The following is a 21,901-nucleotide window of genomic DNA, read 5'->3' as shown; positions in this document are numbered from 1 at the left end:
AGAAATATGTCTCCATCGGGTATATTTTGCCATTTGTACTCGTGTAGTTCACAAGGCCAGAGGTTTGTTTTTGATCCTGTTGCTAAAAATAAATTTGGTATGGAGCGGAGCAATGATAAAACAAGAAATCTGACTGAAAAATATCAAGCCCACCCCGAACTTTGGGACACTAAGCATACTTGGTATAAGAACAGAAATAGAAAGTATGATGCCTGGAATGATATTGCAACTAGTTTAGAAGTGGGGAGGGTGGAAGTTGAGAGAAAAGGCTTGACGACGCTCATTTCGCGAAATAATAAGGAATGCGGCTGAGATTATAATTTCATCTTCCACATGTTCCACATCTTTCATGTTCCACATGTTGATAATCACTAAATAAACTTTTTCGCTCTTTAGTCGAAAAATTAAGTCGAACAACAATATTTCTTTGGTAGGTACGATCTACATTTCTCGACAATATTTATGAAAATAGTAACAAAAGTTGATGACAATGTCGACATATGTTGCTTTGGTAGAGACCCGGCTAAAGAAAAATCGTGTCGACGACAACGTTTACAAACATGTCGAAAGACGTCTCCACCGAATCAACTCCTATCAGTAACTTTATCGGGTATATTTTGCCGCCATTTGTACTCGTGTAGTTCACAAGGCCAGAAGTTTGTTTTTGATTCTGTTGCTAAAAATAAAGTTGGTATGGAGTGGAGCAATGATAAAACAAGAAATCTGATTGAAAAGTATCAAGCCCACCCCGAACTTTGGGACACTAAGCATACTTGGTATAAGAACAGAAATAGAAAGTATGATACCTGGAATGATATTGCAACTAGTTTAGAAGTGGAGAGGATGGAAGTTGAGAGAAAAATAAAAAAATATAACCGGACAATTTTTTAGAGAGTACAAAAAGGCCAAAGATTCAACACGTTCGGGACGGCGCGACGCTCATTTCGCGAAATAATAAGGAATGAGACTGAGATTATTACGATAATTTAGTACGGGATAATTAGGGACAAGATTTTTATCTGTATACTTATAGGATACCTAATCTGTGATATTACCTTCTAGGACTTGGTCCAGTTTACTTCGCAACCCCTCAACTGTTATATTAGGAAGTAATTTTTACAAATAATCCTTAAAACAAAATAAAAATATCACATTCGCATAGAAAAAGTGACAAATAATAGGATAAAATAAAACTGATCATTTCATTTTCAAACGAAACAGCTGCGTTCAACCTTGACTAACGCAAAACTCTGCAATGATTTTTCGCATTACTGTCTCGTGCGATTTTGCAATAAGGTGAACCCGATACGCATTAAATAGGGTAACTATTAAGAGCGCACACACACACATGCTAGATAACAACAAACGCTCTTATTTACTATTATTAAAGGCCTTGATACACAATATTCTCTTTGTTTGATAACATTTAACCGAGCTACCTATACTTGTGCATTTGTGCAATGACACTATCATGCATCATTACTGAACAATACCTGAGAAAACATAAATTACAATCGATATAAATAATACCCTGTGTTCAATATATTATATTACCATCACATTAACTTATTATTATTCGAGTTTATGCAAATGTCGAGCGCCTGGAATGTTGTTGTTGTTATCCATATTCAGCTTAGTTTTAAACTAATTGAATGATGGTTCATTAGAAAAATTATAATTGCTGTTGACCTTCTCTTGATCTATATATGTAGGTTTGTTTGGTTTATAGATAAAGTAAGCAGAACCGGATTAGGCTGTTGCATGAGTTGTGTGCAATTTGTTAGTGATTTATACATCTTACAAACACAGTTGGTGTAACTAAAAATATTTATTTCTTAGTGAATTAACATACCGGGTGCGTTTCAAAAGTGGCTCAACCCCATAACTTTTTTTTTAGATAAAAAAAACGAGATATGGTCTGTGAATATATGACATAAGTTAGGATGGATTAACGTATTCAATTGTTTTTGGTCACTTCCAACTATGAAAAATAGTTTTAAACATCTAATGTTTTTTGTGTCTTATCCTGGCTGGTTAAAAGATGCCCAAATCATATTTTTAATCATATCTCAATGGGTGGTTCATTTCATTAGCATATTTGGAAAAAGCATTTTTTTACGAATAATTTGAACCAGACACTTGATATTTCGAGACAAATTGTCGTTATGAACCGCATGTTACAATTTCAAATAAACCATATGCGAAAATGTCAAAAGTTGACATATGATATGTCATTCTATTCAGAGTGTCATTTGCTATCAAATAAAGTAAAACAATACCGAGGGTGCCATTTAAAAATCAAAAGTAGTAATTATTTCCGGTGAAACAGGAAGTGACCGAAAACAATTGAATACGTCAATCAATCCTAATTTATGTCATATACTAACATACCATACTCGTTTTTTCATCTGAAAAAATAAAAAAGTTATAGGGGTGAGCCACTTCTGAAACGCAGCCTTCACAGAATCACAACCGCAGAATCTCAACCTAATAGGACTGCTCATTCAACCAAAAGTATCCGCCAGGTGCATGCGAAAACTACTCGCTTTGTGACGTCATTGTAGTCCTTGTCATGATGATTAGTCCTTATCCGGCAACCAATAATACACACACGTGCATTATTGGTTGCCGACTGCAAAACGTTCATTATTTAGTTTATTTATATTTAAACACCTTATATGTATGCAGTATAGAAAATTAACTGTATAAATCGTATTAAATACTGGGATAATGCATTTTTAAGAACAGCAGTTCCCAGCATCACCTTTTGCAAGCATTCTTTTTAGAATACTTCCATATTTTGCTTTAAAATAATTAATAAACAATATCGTGGGCACTTAGTAAGCACTTTGTCACAATCCACAACACAAAATGAACGTATTTAGACACTCTATAGCTCTAAAAACTTTAAAGACACCTTTTTCACATTTAAAATTGACAAAATAATTAACTCAAAATTTCTCAGCTGTTATTTTTATAAGTTTACCATAGGCAACTAATAATACACACTATCATGACAAGGCTTTGACAAGGACTACAATGACGTCACAACTGTCAGCTGAAGCGCGGGAAGAGGCGAACGTACGTCCTATGAGGATGAGCAATCCTATTAGTTTACCGTTCTTGGGTATAACCAACTTTATAAGATCGCAAAAAGAATAATCCATGTATCGTTTGCATCCCCATTTTCCAGACATCTTTGAATATTCGAATTAAAAAAAAACAGATTAAAAATTACAAAAAATTGCACTGATTCAAATCAAAGGGAAATTAAATATCAAAGAAATTTCGCAAGATTTTTCGAGATCAATGTCCAATTTGAGGTAGCTCCTGTAAAACACGCCTTTTAATGAAATATAATGAAAGAATGTGCATTTTTTATAACCGTACGAGTTCTATTTAAAGCATTTTTACGGGTTCATGTGCCAAAAATGAAAAGATCCGAAAAAAGAACAAAAATACCAGTTATGCTTTTTCATTTGGTCGTTCTCCAACTTCCACCTCTCGACAAATCGGTATTTTCAACATAAACGAAACGAAAAAATCGCATATTTTAGGATTCTTTGTACCTACCGTATTACATTTACTTGATGTTTTGGATGTTTTTATTGAATTTACCAGTAAAGTCTGAAGTAACGTCAATATTTGGATGAAAATTGGTGTCTGGGAGTTTTTTGACATGAGAAATTCGATTTTGATGTCAATATGACTCCGATTTGTAGGGGGCACCACCTACATGTGTTTTAACAAGGTTTTAACTGTTTTGAAGAGTAATAACTTTCCGTCCGTACCTGTATAAAACTACTGAGTGAAAGAATATACATTTACGTAAAAAATGACTCTTGGTAAAAATCGCTACAAGTAACCATTCTCAAGATATTTAGAATGGAAGTAGTCAATACATGTCATTATTGATAAAAAAAAACATGTTTAGTAGATAGTTATTTGACTGAAATGACAAATTTGGGAAATTTTTATTTTTTTTAAATTAATCATAAATTTTTCTTCGAAAAAAATGATGATAAAACAGTTTGTGTTGAACTTTTGACACAAAATCATTTCAAATTTATGATTTCGTTCTAATCAATGACTAAAGAATCCAAGGACAAATAACACCCGAGAGCAAATTGTGACGATGTCACCAAACAGTGCCGTAGCACATATTTTTCTTAACCTAGCTGTTTGAAGCAATATTAATATTTTTTGATAATTATTTTGACTACGCCTATGGTGTATCATCCTAATTAATTACGAAAAAAACGTATTAAAATGTTAACAAAAGGTACAAAACTAGTATCGACGTATAGCACATATCAAGTATATATAGATGTTAATTGAAATTGAAGAATAATTATCGAATTCAATAAGAAAACGCTAAAAAGTTGGAGTGGACTGTTTATTTACCTATGAAACGTAACTCCTGGCTCTTTCTTATCGCTGCTGCTTTTACACTTGAAAGCTGAACAAGTAATCACCATTGTAATAAAGTTTATACACTACACACAAACTATTAAAAATCGCTAAAATTGTCGCTGGTGACCAAATGATGACTCATTGTTTGCCACCAAAAAAAAGGTCTCTAAGGTCCCAAATTCTGCTGCAGCCCGTATAGGGGCGTTACATGTCCTTATGTTCTTTAGTCATTGGGTCTAATAATACCTATTTAGTTAAAATGTTTAATTTATGTCAATGATGACAGTTATTGATAAGACTGATTCCAAATATCTCATCAAACCATTACTCAAACCAGTTAAAAATATGTAGGTGGCGTCCTCTACAAGTAGGAGTCATATTGACATCAAAATCAAATGTCTCATGTCAAAAAAACTCCCAGACAACAATTTTCATCCAAATATTGACTTTACTTCAGAAATTATTTGAAAAAAATCGGAATAACTAGGTTTTACCGCATTACCGCATTTACAGTGACACATACATTTATACGAACTTATTTATTTATTTTTATCTGCAGAATATGCTGTCGAAGTTTCCGGAATACAGTTCGGACCACCCTGTATTTTGATCACTATGTTAGGACATAACCCCAACAGTTATGTCAAATCATCGAGTTTGACATTTGAAAAATTATTTTCACATTTATTGTGTCATCTGTTTGACAATTTGAAATTGGCGCGCGGAGCTTGCCGACCAATGGTGCCGTTTATCACCTGTGACGTAGTGACCAACCTGCGCAATATCATACCTTGTATTCTTTGTATCATGACTATGTATTATGTCGATGGCATAAGCTGGAGGATTTTAAGCTCGAATTTAAGGTACTCTTCAATATGTTCGAGATCAATTTCTTTCGTTCTAAAACTGGTACATAAGTGTCTAAGAAAATTATGGTACATAACAAGAACTTTACATTTTCTGATCCCTTTAAATAACAAATTGAGTTATCGATGCGGCAGAATAAGAATCCTAGCTACTCGGCTTTCGCAACACAAAAACCACACGTGAAACGGTTTTTTCGCTGAATTACGGGCAAAGAAAAGCTGGTAGCAATTTATCGGAATTGCGTAACCGTGCCGCAATGTAAATTGCCGTTTTCCTCTCTGCCAACGACTCTTTAACGGTCTAATGTGAACAGGCATTAGCGTCGAACGCATACGGCTAGCGTTAAACACACAAACACAAGTCTAATAATAAAATAGGTATAATAGCTACCAGTTTTACCTACTGTTTAAACAGATTGTTATGTCAAAGACCACTATGACGCCGTTTTTTTTTCGATTTTGAACGGTATAGAAATTAAAGATAGTGTGGAAATTATGATCGGGGACAATTGCCATATTTTACAGCGATCCTCAATTTAATAACATCTCTGACGCTGTTTAATTAATTAAACGAGTTAAAATACCATGGGACCGGAAAAAAAACGGCGTCAAAGACGGCTGGGAAATGACAATCGATGATAATTTTGGCGAGGTCAAGCTTTCACGCCACTGACTTAACCTAGAAATAAAGAAGACTTTATTTCTTAATGGCGCTTACTGCCAGTGTTTTATATTGAGTAAAAACCATTGTTCTAATGGTGTACCTATGTAGTTCTGCAATCTTGTTTTGTTGTTTTGTTTATACCTATTTACATCATGTTCATGAATTGAATTAATTAAAGAAACGACAGTCAAATATTTATATCATTGCCCAAGCATCTGAAGATCATTTAGACAATGTCTATAAATTAACGAGACAAATTTTCTACATCGACGACGCGACGTTTCAATCTCGAAATCAGCATTTGATTGAGATTAATTGAAATTAAATGAGGAACGAGAAATATTAAAATAATTCTACTCATTAAACAAAATGGCCATCATTAAATAACAAAGTAGGTGGTGATTTTTTATTTCAATTGTTAATTTGTCTACTAGTCTTTTTTATTTTGTCTTACCTACCTTTTTCTTTTTTATAGGTATTTTTTACCTTATTAACCGTTTTCATTTTTTTTTCTTTGGATTTGTATATAGACATTTTTTATTTGCTTTAGACATATTCCATAATTTTATGTAATGACCAAAATACGGCTATTTTTTTTCATTTGGGTATATTTTTACATTCTATTTGGTCTTTTACAATCTTAATTTTTTAGTACTCCTTTATTTTATATACCTATCTACATAATATAATTACATTTTTCTATGATACTTTCATAATATTGGCTTAGAACTTCTCTTAGTCAATCTGTAAACAAAATATGTAATTATCAAGATAGCTATTTTCACTGACCTTGATGGTCTTGTCCGCAGGGCAAGATTATAAATCAGACCAAAATTACAGGTGTACTTAATGTTATTTTCCAATGTTTTTTTAATAATTTAGAAAAAAAAAGTTAGTATCCAATACGTAGCACAAAGTTAAAAATTCTAAAAAATAGGTAATTTCTGTAGGTACCTATAATTCCGAATTTTGTTAATGCTAGCATTCGTTATGACAATGACTTTAAAAACAATGTTTCTATACAGCTACAGAATTACTTGATTCTATTAAAAAAATGTAGGTATTTTAATTTTTATTATAGGTACCTACATATCTAGTCTATTAGAGCAAATAGACATTTGATTTTCTTTTTCATTGTATGGCTATAATTTTATTACTTCAATGTATTGAATTAAACAAAAGTCAAAACATTATCAATATGCTAGTCAACTTTTTAAAAAGGAAAGGCTACCTATGAAATTATTGAAATGAAACTCAAAACTTAAATTATTGGCGTTATATAAACACTTCACATCGCTTAGCAACGACCGGCTTGTCAAAACAACAAAAAAAAAACAACCTGTTCAAAGATAAACACAGTTTCATTTCATCTAAATAAAACCAAATCAAATAAAAAGGTACATAAAAAACTGAGACGCCAAGATCCTTACATAAAATGCAGATTCTCTGGTAAAGAGATAAAACTGCACATAACCAAAGTAAAAAGAAGCTTGCACTTTAGTTTACTTACTAAAATAAAACGTCAGATTACAGCTGTTCCAAAGAAAAAGCACCATCCATTTCCGAAGTTTTTCACAAAAATTTCACTCAAAACACATTTCGCACGAAATCACTCAAAATACAGATCAAATCGAGGAAAATGCATTCTAAATATACACATATACCCGTCTCGCTTGCCACACGTCTGTTTCAACGGTACGCGATTTTATGAACTCGAACATGGCGACTTGAAATGTCCCGTCACTTTCAAACAAATTTACTCAGTATCGCCATCTATCGTCAAATAGATGAACGGGGCACGTTTTAAAATATGATTCCTACATTTAGTGCTCTAATTGACCAAATAAAAATGCATTTTAAATAAATTTTCTGAAATTGAATTTTAACACTGTTACTGCTAAACACAGTTGTCTCAAAAATACAATAAATACCTATTTTAAATAATATTCTTAGATCATATCTTAATTTATATATGATGTTAGAAGATATGATGCTCCCGACCACTGTTTCAAGCTGTCAAACTCAGCTGTGTTTGTTTTTATTTTGCCGGATATATTCAAATGTGATTCAAATTATTTTTAATGTACAGCAAACGGTATGTGGAAATACTTTTTATTTAGTTTCTTAATAATATTATCAATAAATTATTCGGGGGCATCTATTGGGGATCGTTCGCCCTATTACCAAAGATGTTTAGAAAAGTGTGAAATTTTGAATTGCACCAAAGGTAAGACAAAATTTGAAATTTTGATATAAATATTATCTCTCGCTTGATTCTATTAGAATTTAATTGAAATATGTTATGTATCATAGATGGAATTCATTTTATAAAAGAGTATCACCAGCCCCTTCATTTAAAATGGACATTTTGGTTTTGTTCAGATGAATGCAAATATAATTGCATGTGGAAAACAGTACAATCTTTTCATGAATATGACTTAAAAACTCCACAGTTTCATGGAAAAGTAAGTTAAATGTAATATTATCACCTTGAAAAATATACGTTTTTGTATCTAGAGGTTATTTAGCTAAATAGTGTACCAACATTGCATCAGAGAATATTAAGCAACAGGCAATAAAGTTATTGATATACTATAATATAATATTGTATCAGTTTAGGAATACCTTTGACTATTATGCAAGAAAAAAGGACTTTTCTTCATCTTTGAATAGAATATTTGTTTAAAATTAATTACAAAAATTATGTACATCAAAATGAATCATAAAAGCTAAATAACAATACTTTTAAATTATAATCTATTACGTCACCAAATCTAGAATTATTTATACTTAATTATTGTTAAAATTTTAGTGGCCTTTTATACGAATTCTTGGTATCCAAGAACCAGCCTCAATGATTTTTTCACTGCTAAACTTGTATGCACATTTGAAAATGCTAAAAATATTTGTCAAGAGAGTCAGACCAGATAGCCCATTGTATTTTATGTGGATTGGATATTGTTTGGTAAATTGATATTATTGAGATCTATTTATATTAACTTTATATTAATATAATATCATGTTAAAACTGTTTAGGTTTGTTGTCACGCCTGGTTCTGGTCAACAATATTTCACGCCAGAGACTTTCTATTGACCGAAATTTTAGATTATATATGTGCCTTTTCTATTGTTCTAGTCAATTGTTATATAGTGCTAGTCAGGTATATAGTCAGAAAATATAACAGTAAATTTATGTTACCATTATATATTTTTTACAGGATGCTGAAATATATACTGCCAAGATTTTTATTAATTATTTTAACAGTATTTTTTATAGCTTTTTTTATTAATCACAGTATCTATTTGTATATGGGAAGATTTGACTATAGTTATAACATGAAAGTCAACATAGTCATTGGTAAATTTTTGTTATGAGTAAAAGCATTTCAGATATTAAACGCTGAACATTTTTAAGGAACAATAACTGCTCTTTGCTGGTTTATCTGGTGTTTAGTTCATCAGAAGAAACAGCCTTATGTCTGGAAATGTGGAATGTATGTAGCCTTAACAGGTCTTGTTTTGCCTTTGGAAGTTATAGATTTACCGCCAATATTTTATATATTTGATTCCCATTCAATATGGCATTTAGCAACAGCACCACTGGTTTCTTTAATCTACAGGTACTCTTTCTAGTTATTTATGTATTTCATTCTTAATTAACTATGTATCGTTTCAGTTTTGCTATTGACGATTGTCGTTATTTGCGAAAAATACATTTTGAAGATGTAGAAAACCAAAAATCAAAAGAGCTATAATTTCAAGTAGTTCCAAGAAATATTGAAATTAAGTATTAAAAACATTAAAATATCAAAATTATTTTTATGTTTTACATAGAAAAATAACTGTTAAGTAATTTTACCTCAAAAAAAATTAAAATAATTCAAATCACATATAGAGACGTATCAAAATTTTATTATCAATAACAATATAAATGTATAGTTCGCTAGGTGTAGTTTATGCAGGATGGATTTTCTTCAATGCTAAAAATTCAGAAAATTTAAATATTTTGTATAGTTTTTTTTGCATCTAAACTTTGTATGTTTATGCCATATTTATAAATCTGTACCAATAATACATAAAAAATACATCTACATCATATATACAGATTAAAATTATAGTTTTGTTTAGTCATTGAATAAAAAGATCAAGGAAGGATCAACAAAATTAGTACGTTCGCGAAGATCTTTTATATGACTCTTTTGCATTCAGGTTTATCAGTGGCATTCTAGTTTTATTTAATGCATATTAAAATGTAAAGTAGGATGGACTCACTCATCTGCTGCTTTTATTGGAGTCAATAAATGTTAAAATATATTAAAATTGTTAAAAAAATATTTCTAATAAAAATAAATTAAGTTAATATAATAATTTAATAACAAAGATACATAGATACGCTACTGAAACAACTAGTTTCGGACGTATCCGTAAATTATGTTTGACAACTAGTAATAAATAAAGCGAAAATGCAAGAAAAATTTAATAATTAGTTAACTCTAAATGTCTGAAACCCATCCCACGATCAACAAATAACTGTTTTTGTAGCCTCTTAATAGTAATATCACTGTGGTTCAGATCCTGACACAATGTTCTTCCCGATTTATACATTTTGCATAAAACCAATTATAAGGTTAAGATAAACGTGAAATAATATTAAACTCTAATCAAATTCAAATGACACGTCAAACAAAACTAGCACAAGAAGTGTCATAGAAGAATAAAGGGTTATTCAACCTATTTGGCATTTTTGGCCCCACGTTGGGCGCCATAGAGCGGCATGGATTGATGATAAAATCTCTTCTTCAGCCTTTCACTCGATTTAACATTGACAGCTCATTCCGGATCTGTCTGTTCACCTTTTGGCGCCACAATTTTCTTAATTTGAAATTTAATAAGTTGACTATCCCTTTATTCCTATGACAGAAAGTATTTTCATGACGTCGCTTCCGTCTCCAAACGGATGAATATAGAAATTCTATTATGCCTGTTCGTTTTGGTCTTTTTATACAGTGATAACATCTTACTTACATTTCAACACTCCTGCCACAGATGTTTTAATTTTATTTTGACATTTTCTAACAATTCCGTGATTCTTTTCTGGACCTTCTTTACTACCCCCATCTTTTTTATTCCTTATGCTTATCCAGGACCTCTTGAGCCAAATCATCACTCTGCTACCATTAAACCCTAAGGGCTTCCTCTGTTTTGATACATTGCCAAGATCAAATTCGACCCTTTCTCTTCGTTTTGGATTTTCTGAACGTGGTTTAATGATTGGTACTTCTAGAATAGGTACTGGTACTTCGCGAATCGGAATTGGTACTTCTTCGATTCTGTCAAAAATTGAAGATGTATTTGGCGAAGACGATTGGGCCAGATTTATATCGTCTGAACTGTAATGATTTTTTTGGGATTCGTTCAGTAGGTCTTTTTGTCGTCTAAAAATTACATAAACATAAATTTACTTTTCAGTCTTCAGTCAAGAAACTTATTTTACTTTTCTGTGAACATTTCCCTACGGGGTGTTCTTGGTCTTCTTTGGTTATGATGATGGATGTCTGCCTTGTATACTTCAAATACATTACTACCTATGGTGGAATTTAGAGGCCCATACGTTCTGTTATCGCGGTATTCGCTAATAAAAAAAATATGCTTATGTAACTGTAAGTACACTCATATGCAAAAAACGTTACCGAGAAATTTTTGGTCAAAAAAGTGTAAAATTTTTTTATTTTTAGCTTTATTTTCATGAATTTTTTATGTCAACTTTAATTCGTAAACTTGATTTTTTATAAGTTATTTTTCAGTATTGACAAGGTGGCTTTGGTGTGTGTGTTGTGAACTATATGCTACTATGAACTGCCCATCATGTTCGACGTTGGGGAAAGGCTTGGCAGGAGAGTTAGAGGTTGCGAAGCTGTACCAACTCCATTAAATGAACTACGCTTGATACTTAAAGAAGAATGGGAAATCATAACGCAATATGATATATGCAGCTTCCATGACAGTATGAACCTGAGGTATGAACGGACCCAGAGAGAACACTAATAACTAAAGTGAGAGAGACGGATCAACGTTAATTTTTGAAGACTGTGTTAATGGTGCGGCCTTTGGCGTCTAACCCGAACTATGAGCGCATTATCGATATAGTAGGTTGCATTTATACCTATATACTGGCGTCAAAAATTTAAAATTTGTGTATTTGAACGGAATCTTAATCTTTCAAGTTTATAATAAGAAATCTTCGTAGTTTTTTTAGATTATTTTGTTGACAACGAAAATTTATTATTAGACTTTAAAACCTATAAATAAAATACTGTGTAGGAACATAATAATTTATTTAACTTAGTTTGGTTTTCAGTTTTTGCAGAATTCATTTACCAGGTCTTTGGTGGGTTGTGGATTGTCATGCCTTTTCTTGAACTAAAAATAAATAAGTTCAATTTTTCATTAAGGTTTAATTTTACATGCTTGCCAGTTTAGGTAATTCGTTTCTGTACATGTCGTAGTGGAGCCCATACTCCAGCTCAAGGCTGCAATCTTCAATATCTTTTTTATCTAACTTGGTTGGGAGTATACTGGGAAGCACGGTTGGGAGCTCGCGCAGAGTATCAGTAGGTATCCCGTAGGTATTCAATGTTTTTGATAGTCTTTATAAGAGAACCTATCAGTTGAAAAAAATAATTTGTATTACTGGTAATACCAGGTATAATACCTAGTCGTTCCATCAGGTATCAGAAAAGAATAAGAATGTGATGTTTTACTTTTACAATCGGATTTATCCCATAGGTTATGCTTACCTATGTAAATTAGCAATGTACGACTATTAGTACGAGAGCTAGCAACGTCGGAAAAACAAGTATTTTAAGACGTCTGGCTCTTTGATATATCTTTTACTATGCTCTCTAGAACAGCATGCGGCCCGTCTGGCTGCCGGTAAACGTTGCGTTCCCTACTGCGCATTGAAAGAAGATCCTATATTGTATTAGTCATTTAAATTCTAGATTTGAATATAAACCGACCGAGTCTCCATAACTCAATGCGTAGAGTTTCAGACCACCGGTTTCAGAATCCGGGTCAGGACAAAAAATTTTTAATTTATTTTCGTTTATATTCTGATAGTAAAGTATTAAATATTTATTTATTTTTGAATCACCAGAATTATTTAATACTTTACTATCAGAATATATACGAAAATAAAATAAAAAAATCTTTGCCCTAACCCAAATTTGAACTCTGAATCGTCGGTTCATAGTCGGAAACTCTACGCACTGCGCTATGGAGACATGTTCGATTTATATTTAATACTAGAATTTAGAGGTGACTAAATTAAAAAAAAAATATCGGATCTTCTTCCGATTCGCAGTAGTGAACGCAACGAATATCGGCAGCCAGACGGGCCGCATACTGTTCCAGAGAGCATAGTAAAAAATATATCAAAGAGACAGACGCCTTAAAATACTTTCTCGAAAACGTTGCTAGCTCTTAGACTATATTATGTGCACTCACTATTACTATTAGGTATTTTAAAATAATTACCGAGATAAAACTTACCTTTAAAGGAAACATTTTGTCTAGATCTCAACCACAAAACAAAAATTACAAAAATGCCGAATAATCGTGGAATCTCAAATAATCATTAATGACAATCATATGACAATAATCTTCTCTTCTCACAAGCCAAAAGAACAGGTACATTCAGTCAAAAACAATTTATTACTCCGATTATCAACAGATTTTCGTTATCTCCTTCTAGAGCTAAGAAATAGAAAAAGCTACTGACAATCTAATTAATCCTGTCAAATGTTTAACTTGCAAAGTTGAAAAATTCCTTTTTTGACCGCCTATATGCTATGCGCGTCTGGGATGCGCGGTGACAAAATAAACTTGTCTACGAAATGCCCTATTCCACAAGCCCTCTCACTTAGTTATTAGTGTTCTCTCTGAACGGACCTGTACAGGCAGTTGTAGAAGCCAAGGGAGACAATACAAAGTATTAGCTAACTCCTCGATTAACCTTGTATAATATGCCAAATACTAAAGTTTATAAAAAACTTAGTTTACTAATTAAAGTTCATATAATTATATACAGTTTGCTAAAAAATTCATAAAAATAGGACTAAAAATAACAAAAATATAACACTTTAAATTTGGCCAAAATTTTCTCCGTTGCGTTTTTTGCATCTGAGTGTAATAACTAAACATATAAAAAAATACGGAGCGATCAACAATGATAGAAATAGTTGGTTAATTCTGATTTTGCTTGTTTGTTGTTTTAGTGATGATATTTTCAAAACAATGCAGAAATGAGCAAGTTACAAAAGTATAGATATTGCTTGGATACATACCTATTTGAATTTGACGATTTTTCGTCTCGACGCTTATTACGAGATATGCACCATGACGAGTCATGTCTTTGGAATGTCTTGCATTCATTATTTCTACAGCCACATGATCTAGTTTTTCCTCTATGAGGGTCTCCATCAGATCGGTAATAATCCTCCCTATAATTATCAGGTGACGATTTTTTCTTTTTTCTAGAACTTCTAGAAAATGTAGTACTGTTTGATTTATCCACATCTCTTAAATTGTTCAGTACTTTCCGATAAACATCATTCAAACGCTTGATTTCATCCTTTTGGTAACTGAGTTGGTGTTTAATGTTATCTAATTGACTATTCATATCCTTGTTTTGCATCTGAAAGAAAAACTTGATATAGTTTTGCGAATGTGTTAAGTTTTTTCTGACCTTGATCAGCATTCTTAGAGATTCTGCTTCTCCAGCTGACACATTTTTATTGCTTCCGGATATGGGAATGACAATAGTATTTCTACAGCCACTTGAACAATCTTGTTTCTTTTTGCCGCATCTACTGCAATACATAACATTCTTTGCGTCTCCAGCCTCATGATTTTTACTGAATCTAGTTTTTGAAGAACCAGTCTCTTTTGCATCTAACGCAATAATTCAATATTTGTAAAGTTATTTAAGAATTTTGTTATATCGTCACTTAAAATATAGTCTGTCCAACGACTCAAAAAAAATTCATATTCAAAAAATGAGAGAAAAATCAATTTGCCTGTGTATTAAAATGGCAGATACACCTGTCACTATACAGTATATCTTCGGATTGTCTTTACAAGAACAATTTTTTTTATTAACATTTTGAGCAAAATGCATTCTTTTCTTTTCTTGTTCTCGCAATAGTTTCAAAACATATCAGGCATGAAAATATCGGAAGTTAACTGTAGTTAAAAATGTTCATTAAAATATACTATATATAAGTTTGTAAATTATGCTTATGTATTACAATATAGACAATTTATTATTATTATTATTTATTATACCATTTTCTATTTGATATTTTTACTTTTAATAACAAACCAACAAAAAATATTTGAGGCTGTTATTTAAAAGTAACAGCTCTAAAATAACAGCATTTTGCTCACCTCTATAACATATTAATTGGTTAGAAATAAACAGAACTGTGGATTAAAATGACAGACGTACCTGTCACGATATATCCCCGGATTGACTTTACAAGAGCAATTTTTTTTTAATATTTTGAGAAAAATGCATTCTTTATAAAAATTTTTGCTTGTTCTAAAATGGTTAATCCCGTTAACACTTCCAAATTTCCATACCGTTTTAGCGAAAATATAATAAAAAAAAACATGAAAATATGCTTGAATTTTTCCTTTTTTTTTTTGGAGTCCTAAAAATTAAAAGGCGTTTCTATGGTAATATAATTTCGATTTTATTCTGTGTTAGATAGATAGTTATTATTTATTTTGATTGACGGCATATTTTTGCTGTTTGTATCACATTTTCCGATAACTATTATCACTCATAGCATTAAATTAAATAAATTTTGTGCTTTAACATTTTAAAACAGCAACAAATATGACATTAATTAAAATTCTATCAATAACAATCTATCAAAGGCAATAGATTGTCAGGAATAAGTATAGATCCTCCACTATCTGTAGATGTATAGTTTGTCCAACGGGAGGACCCCTGACAGTGACAGTTGTCTTTGTCATTTTAATTAACAGGTAATTCTTTGATGTCGTCTGTCAAAATCTTCACTGAATTGGACAGACTATATCTGGATGGATAAGCAAATTATAGACATTATCTTCAAAGCGAGTTACTTCAAGATATTCAGTGGGTACTGAATTATAGTTCGTCCAGCGAGAGACTATGACAGTGTTTATTTATGATATTATACAGGGTGGTCCGAACTGTATTCCGGAAACTTCGGCAGCATATTCTGCAAATGAAAAAAAAAAGTTCATATAAATGTAGGTCCTAAAATGCTTAGTTTCGGAGATACAGGGTGTAGAAGTTTCATTTTTATTTCGTTTTTTCCAAATAATTTCTGAAGTAACGTCAATATTTGGATGAAAATTGGTATCTGGGAGTTTTTTGATATGAGAAATTTGATTTTGGTGTCAATATGACTCCTATTTGTAGGGGGCGCCACCTACATGTGTTTTAAACCTTTTTGAAGAGTAATAACTTTTCGTCCGTACCTGTATAAATCTACTGAGTAAAAAAATATAAATTTACGACGATTTTTACGTAAAAAAGGTCCCTTGGTAAAAATCGCTAGGAGAAACCGTTCTCAAGATATTTAGAATTGAAATACTCAATACATGTCATTATTGACAAAAAATAAACATGTTGAGTAGTTAGATAGTCAACTGAAATGATAAATTTGGGAACTTTTTATTTTTTTAAATTATTCATAAATTTTTCTTCGAAAAAATGATGATAAAGCAGTTTTTGTTGAACTTTTGACACAAAATCATGTCAAATTAATGAGATTAGTCTATAGTCTATAAAATGAATAACTTTGAATTTTGACCGTTATTTTTTACCAACATGGCAAATATAAAATCCCTCTGTCAAAAAAGTGACTGATATTCTTTAAATTGAGTGCCTGAACGAATCAGATAGGTAACTCTTTTTACTTTCGTGAAATAGAAAAGGAAAATAATAAAACAAGTGACAGTTCTTCCTCTTCTTACAAAAATCAACACGAAATGGCATAATTGTCAAAAGTAAAATGTCATCAGCTTTTGACATTTCTAAATATCAGACCAATGCCGTCTCTAATAGAACAGCCTCGGAGCGAGATTTATGGCGTCACGCTAATTAGATACGGATTAATAAATATGTTGTAGAATACATGGAAAACATAATTATTCCTCGTATTTCTGGTTTGTATTTTAAAAATGATATAGTTTACATGAAATATACATAATATACAGTTAATAAATATAATATATATACCTATTTATAGTAATAAATATTTTGGCAAATAAACTATGAACCATACAAATGCAACAAATGTTTTACAATATACAAATAATGAATAGATACATAAGATAATGGGTAAAACGTAAAATATATTTTAAATTTTGGGGTTTGAAAATCGATCTAATTTAACAAAAAACATTCAATATATACTAATAGTGATGTATTATTATTTGCATTCACAAAATTTATATGTACATATATTTTGCAAGTATCAATGTTCGAAAAATTATATTTGCAAATAATACAATATCATAGAAAAAAATGCGTCAGCGATGGCTATGAAATTAAGATCGCTGTCATTTTATAATGTAAAATTATTCTAAAATTTTTGATTTTCTTGGGATTTAGGTTCGGGAAAAACGCTGATTAAGTTTTCATTTGGTTTTTCATTATCTTTTTTGGTTTAAAAAAAACGTTTCGGCTAACATTATAGCCTTCATCAGTGTTGTGTCATATAAAAAAAATAGTGTCGAATATAATCCAAAAAATTGCATATAAAATATTCACACCACACACCACATAATGTTTACTGCAATTAAAAAACTAATATACACTTGTCAAAAGATGACCACATATTTTTTAAAATTATTATTCTTAACACTAAAACTATCTACGTTGACTATGGATTACGATTTCAGCCATAGGAATATATATATATATAAGGAATAATTATGTTAGCGTGACGTTATAAATCTCGCTCCGAGGCTGTTCTATTAGAGATGGCATTGCATCAGCATGGCCGCAAGTTGCTAACCTAATAAAATTAACACTAGAAAAGCCCGCGGGAACTGTCAAATTCAAAGTTATTCGTTTCACAGACTATAACTATTTAGTCAACATGTTTAATACATGTCAATGATGACAGGTATTGATAATTTCGATTCAAAATATCTCGAGAACCATTACTCGTAGCAATTTTTACCAAGAGACCTTTTTTACGTAAAAAACGTCGTAAATGTCTATTTTTTACTCAGTAGTTTTATACAGGTACGGACAAAAAGTTATTACTCTTGAAACCAGTTAAAAAATATGTAAGTGGCGCCCTCTACAAGTAGGAGCCATATTGACATCAAAATCAAATTTTTCGTATGAAAAAACTCCCATATACCAATTTTCATCCATATATTGACGTTACTTCCGAAATTATTAGGAAAAAATCGAAATAAAAAGGAAACTTCTACACCCTGTATCTCCGAAACTAAGTATTCTAGAACATACATTTATAGGAACTTTTTTACTTATTTTTATCTGCAGAATATACTGCCGAAGTTTCCGGAATACAGACAGTCGAAATTGTTCATATCCTCACTGAACATATTTTAGTGCTCTGCTACAAATAAGTTTTTGTTATTTTACCTTGTTCTGGCTTATTATTAGATTTGTCTTCTTTCAAAGCCTGAATCGACGCTTGCGCACTGGCCTCGGAAGTAGTGGACGTCTGAGCTGCTTTTCTTCCATTGTGTCCTTCTGGATAAACTTGATTATTTTGATCTTGTGTGCTTATAGGCAAAGTTTGCATTGATTTTTGACACATATTCGCTAACTAAAAATTATGGATAAAACAAAATATTTCAACGTATGTATATGTAGCATGAGATATACTTGACAGTCTTCGTCGCAAGTACCTTTCTTCTTTCTTGGAAAACATCCGCCACCTCGTTTTTTCTTTTTAGACTTTTTTCTGGGTGTACTACCTACAGAAGAAGAATCTTCGAAAATGTCCTGTTCGGATTTTTTCTTTGACTTCTTTTTGCCCTTGTTTTTCTTCTTTTCGTCAGCTTTATTAAATTGAATTAATTAATACACATATATCTAAAACAGGTATGCTCTAGGGCATGTTGTGACGTCAAGTGGATTACACTGTGTAATCCACATGACATAGACCTATTTTTACTATGGGACATTTTCCTAACTTAAGCCTAACTCATTCTTTTGATATGAGTAATGTTTTTTTTTCTGTCCAGTAATAAATATTGAATTGAAAGATTGATAGAAAGATAATTATAGAGACTATACTAAGTAGATATAAAAATTATTGCTTACCCGAAGAAGATAGAGATGTCTCATTATCTGATGGATCCGTGTTAGTAGTTTTCTTGGACTTACTTTTGTTTTTCTTGCCTTTTTTATTTGCCTTATTCTGAATGCATATTTCGCTACATGGTAGTACTAGTCCTCGTCTTAGTGCCTCCTTTACGTCATAAACTTCACAACTACATTCATGTTTAGTACTCGTACAAACCGAGAACCTGAGAGGATTTTGCAAATTTTCCATTGTTTCAAAATCTTTTGGTAGACACAGCTAAATACAAAAAATAAGTTAACTGTCATATTAAATTTTTTTCTCCGAAAATGTTCATTAAAATATACAATATTCTATTTGATATTTTTACTTTTAATAATCAACCTGTTATTTGAGGCTATTATTTCTAAATAACAGTAATAAGTCCAACTATTATTTGAGTTACCTATTTCTAATAACAGTTGGACTTATTACTGTTATTTAAAAATAACAGCTCCAAGATAACAGAATTTTGCTCACCTCTTTAACATATTGATTGGTTAAAAATAAACCGAACTTTGTCATACAAATAAATATAAAGATTATGCAGTTGGTTTGGTTTGTTGCAGTAGTTGTTTTATGCAGTTGAATACTTACTTCAAGTAGTTCGAGACGCTGCGTAATATACGAGTATAAAATATACATACCCTAGTCTTTGAAGGAACTTCTGAAACTACTTTATCTGCACAATTGGTAAACATATCCTCCTTTATAGTCACATCCTTATTTGCCTTCGTAGAATCACTGGTATCTTTCTCTTTAATATTTGCTTTACTGTGGACACTTGGGCAAGTGTTACACCCACAGTCAATACCTACAGTCTTCATATCTGTTTGATTTTCTATATTCTTCAGAGCGGGCTTCTTTTTTTCTTTAGTTTGGTTGCCTTTTGGCGTTGTTTGTGGAGAAGCTTCACTACTTTTATCTATGGTTACTTCTTTTAGTAGCGACTCTGGTGCGTTATCTGTATTTTCCTATAAATAGTACCGAATAAAAAGATATTTTGTGATTTTAGGTGAATTTTAAACTCCTTAATTTTGTCAAATGCTGGGGATTTTATCTAAATAACATAGAGAGTCTATATATAGAGTCTATATATATCATATCTCCTAGTGAAATTATCAATATAGTGAGCATATCAGATAGATATAATATATACATATATATTTAGTTTTAAAGAGATGCAGGTAAATGAATAGTTTTTTTCCTTGATCTGCTCGTTTTTAGAAGATCTATTTCAATACATTTTACACAGATTTTTAATGAGGTCAAAATAATTTCTACCAAAAAAAAACAGCATTCCCAAGATCAACGTGGTCAAACCAAGAAAACATTCTATGGTATGCGCATAAAAAATACATGCTCCTCTCATTGTTCAGCGCATCTTATTGTACTGAACACATTAACTGTACTCTTCGTGCACACGAAAATCGGTATCCAAAGCCAGGCTTTGTCAACCGTGTATATTTTCATACACAAGGATTATATTTACAAAATAACGAGAAAATAAAATTAAAAAAAGAAAAATTATAAGATATACAGGGCGTCCCAGAAATAAGTGCAAATATTTTAAGGGGTGGTAGATCTCGATAAAAGAATCATATTTTCTCTTTACCGTTTTTCAAATAAGGCCAAAATAACGGAGTTATTTTACTTTGAAAATTTCCGAAAAAAAATATTTTTTGCTAAAATTTTGAGAACCACTGGATCTTTGCTGGATTTTCTTTCTTGTAAATTTAATCTACTACCTATGTTGCCATATTATCAAGAAATTATTTTTTTTTAAATAAAAACTAAAAAAAAATTCAAAAAATTCCAAATTTAAAAAAAAAATTCGCGCAAAAAAACGCATAGGCGTGTTTCTGGGGTTGAACTCTACTACAAGTTAAAATACTTGCACTTATTTGGGACACCCTGTATAATATAAGAATTATAGATAATCAATATTTTTGAACTTACAGCTTTTGAAATACCAGCCGGTTTACATGAACACAATTTATTATTACATTTCGGTCTCGATACTATAATTTCCGTCACATAATTTATCAATTCCCCTTTACTACTGAACTTTATGTTTTTCGCTTCATCTCCATTCCTTTTAATATAATTTTGCAAAACCTCATTGCTGTGTTTATTTAGCTTTTCAAACAATTCCTCGCTCGATGTAACATCGTAACGTGCATTCTTAAAATTCAAATAACAACTTTTATCGCCCGTGAGATTATCGATTTCTTTAAGAAGCTTTTCATATTCTTCCTCCAAAAGTTGGTCTACATTATTTGCTTTTAGATGTCTTGGCGCGCCAAGTTTGGTTTTTGAGAATTGCGTGTTTACAAATTTGCACAAATTCTTAACGAAATTTGGATATTCATCGTCGGTCTTCATTGAAATCAGTTAATATTAATCATAACTCGGGAATATTTTAGATACTGTCATTATATTAGTGTCATTCTTTGAATAAAAACCATAGATAAGCGATACACAGTAAAAAATGACAACATGTATAAAATTATATACAGGGTGGTCCAAACTGCATTCCGGAAACTTCGGCAGCATATTCTGCCGGTAAAAAT

At 31.3% G+C, this 21,901-nt stretch overlaps 2 protein-coding genes and 1 long non-coding RNA gene across 3 annotated transcripts; 1 reads left to right on the top strand and 2 right to left on the bottom strand.

Annotated features, from left to right (window-relative positions):
* The first annotated feature begins 7,975 nt into the window (after positions 1-7,975).
* On the top strand, positions 7,976-10,095 carry LOC115890536 (post-GPI attachment to proteins factor 3). The gene is made up of 7 exons (XM_030910788.1): positions 7,976-8,170; positions 8,257-8,408; positions 8,756-8,908; positions 8,980-9,104; positions 9,162-9,301; positions 9,359-9,563; positions 9,620-10,095. Exons 1-7 carry the CDS (start codon positions 8,041-8,043, stop codon positions 9,696-9,698), a joined length of 984 nt encoding a protein of 327 aa, XP_030766648.1. The 5' UTR covers positions 7,976-8,040; the 3' UTR covers positions 9,699-10,095.
* Positions 9,839-21,838, bottom strand: LOC115890535. The gene is made up of 10 exons (XM_030910787.1): positions 21,288-21,838; positions 19,976-20,302; positions 19,310-19,568; positions 18,869-19,044; positions 18,623-18,809; positions 14,690-14,895; positions 14,289-14,638; positions 11,438-11,575; positions 10,969-11,378; positions 9,839-9,923 (listed from the first exon to the last, which is right to left on the bottom strand). The coding sequence occupies exons 1-10, from the start codon at positions 21,711-21,713 to the stop codon at positions 9,898-9,900; spliced, it is 2,505 nt and encodes an 834-aa protein (XP_030766647.1). The 5' UTR covers positions 21,714-21,838; the 3' UTR covers positions 9,839-9,897.
* LOC115890537 lies at positions 12,262-13,710 on the bottom strand. The gene is made up of 2 exons (XR_004051661.1): positions 13,495-13,710; positions 12,262-12,604 (listed from the first exon to the last, which is right to left on the bottom strand). It is a non-coding gene; the product is annotated as an uncharacterized LOC115890537 (long non-coding RNA).
* Positions 21,839-21,901: the final 63 nt, after the last annotated feature.

This window comes from Sitophilus oryzae, unplaced genomic scaffold (assembly GCF_002938485.1).
Source record: "Sitophilus oryzae breed Bouriz unplaced genomic scaffold, Soryzae_2.0 scaffold_882_pilon_pilon, whole genome shotgun sequence".
NCBI lineage: Eukaryota > Metazoa > Arthropoda > Insecta > Coleoptera > Curculionidae > Sitophilus > Sitophilus oryzae.
The sequence above is the reverse complement of the archived record's forward strand: the minus strand, read 5'-3'. Positions and strand labels throughout refer to the sequence as shown.

What these genes read in the sequence shown, in the direction of transcription:
- LOC115890536 (XM_030910788.1), top strand. Translation starts at nt 8,041, where the DNA reads ATGTGGAAATACTTTTTATTTAGTTTCTTAATAATATTATCAATAAAT. An exon ending in TGTGGATTGGATATTGTTTG is followed by an intron (nt 8,909 to 8,979) that starts GTAAATTGATAT and finishes AAAACTGTTTAG; the next exon opens with GTTTGTTGTCACGCCTGGTT. An exon ending in CTGGTTTCTTTAATCTACAG is followed by an intron (nt 9,564 to 9,619) that starts GTACTCTTTCTA and finishes GTATCGTTTCAG; the next exon opens with TTTTGCTATTGACGATTGTC.
- LOC115890535 (XM_030910787.1), bottom strand. Translation starts at nt 21,713, where the DNA reads ATGAAGACCGACGATGAATATCCAAATTTCGTTAAGAATTTGTGCAAA. An exon ending in AAGTTCCTTCAAAGACTAGG is followed by an intron (nt 19,569 to 19,975) that starts GTATGTATATTT and finishes TTTTGTATTTAG; the next exon opens with CTGTGTCTACCAAAAGATTT. An exon ending in CTTGCGACGAAGACTGTCAA is followed by an intron (nt 18,810 to 18,868) that starts GTATATCTCATG and finishes CATAATTTTTAG; the next exon opens with TTAGCGAATATGTGTCAAAA.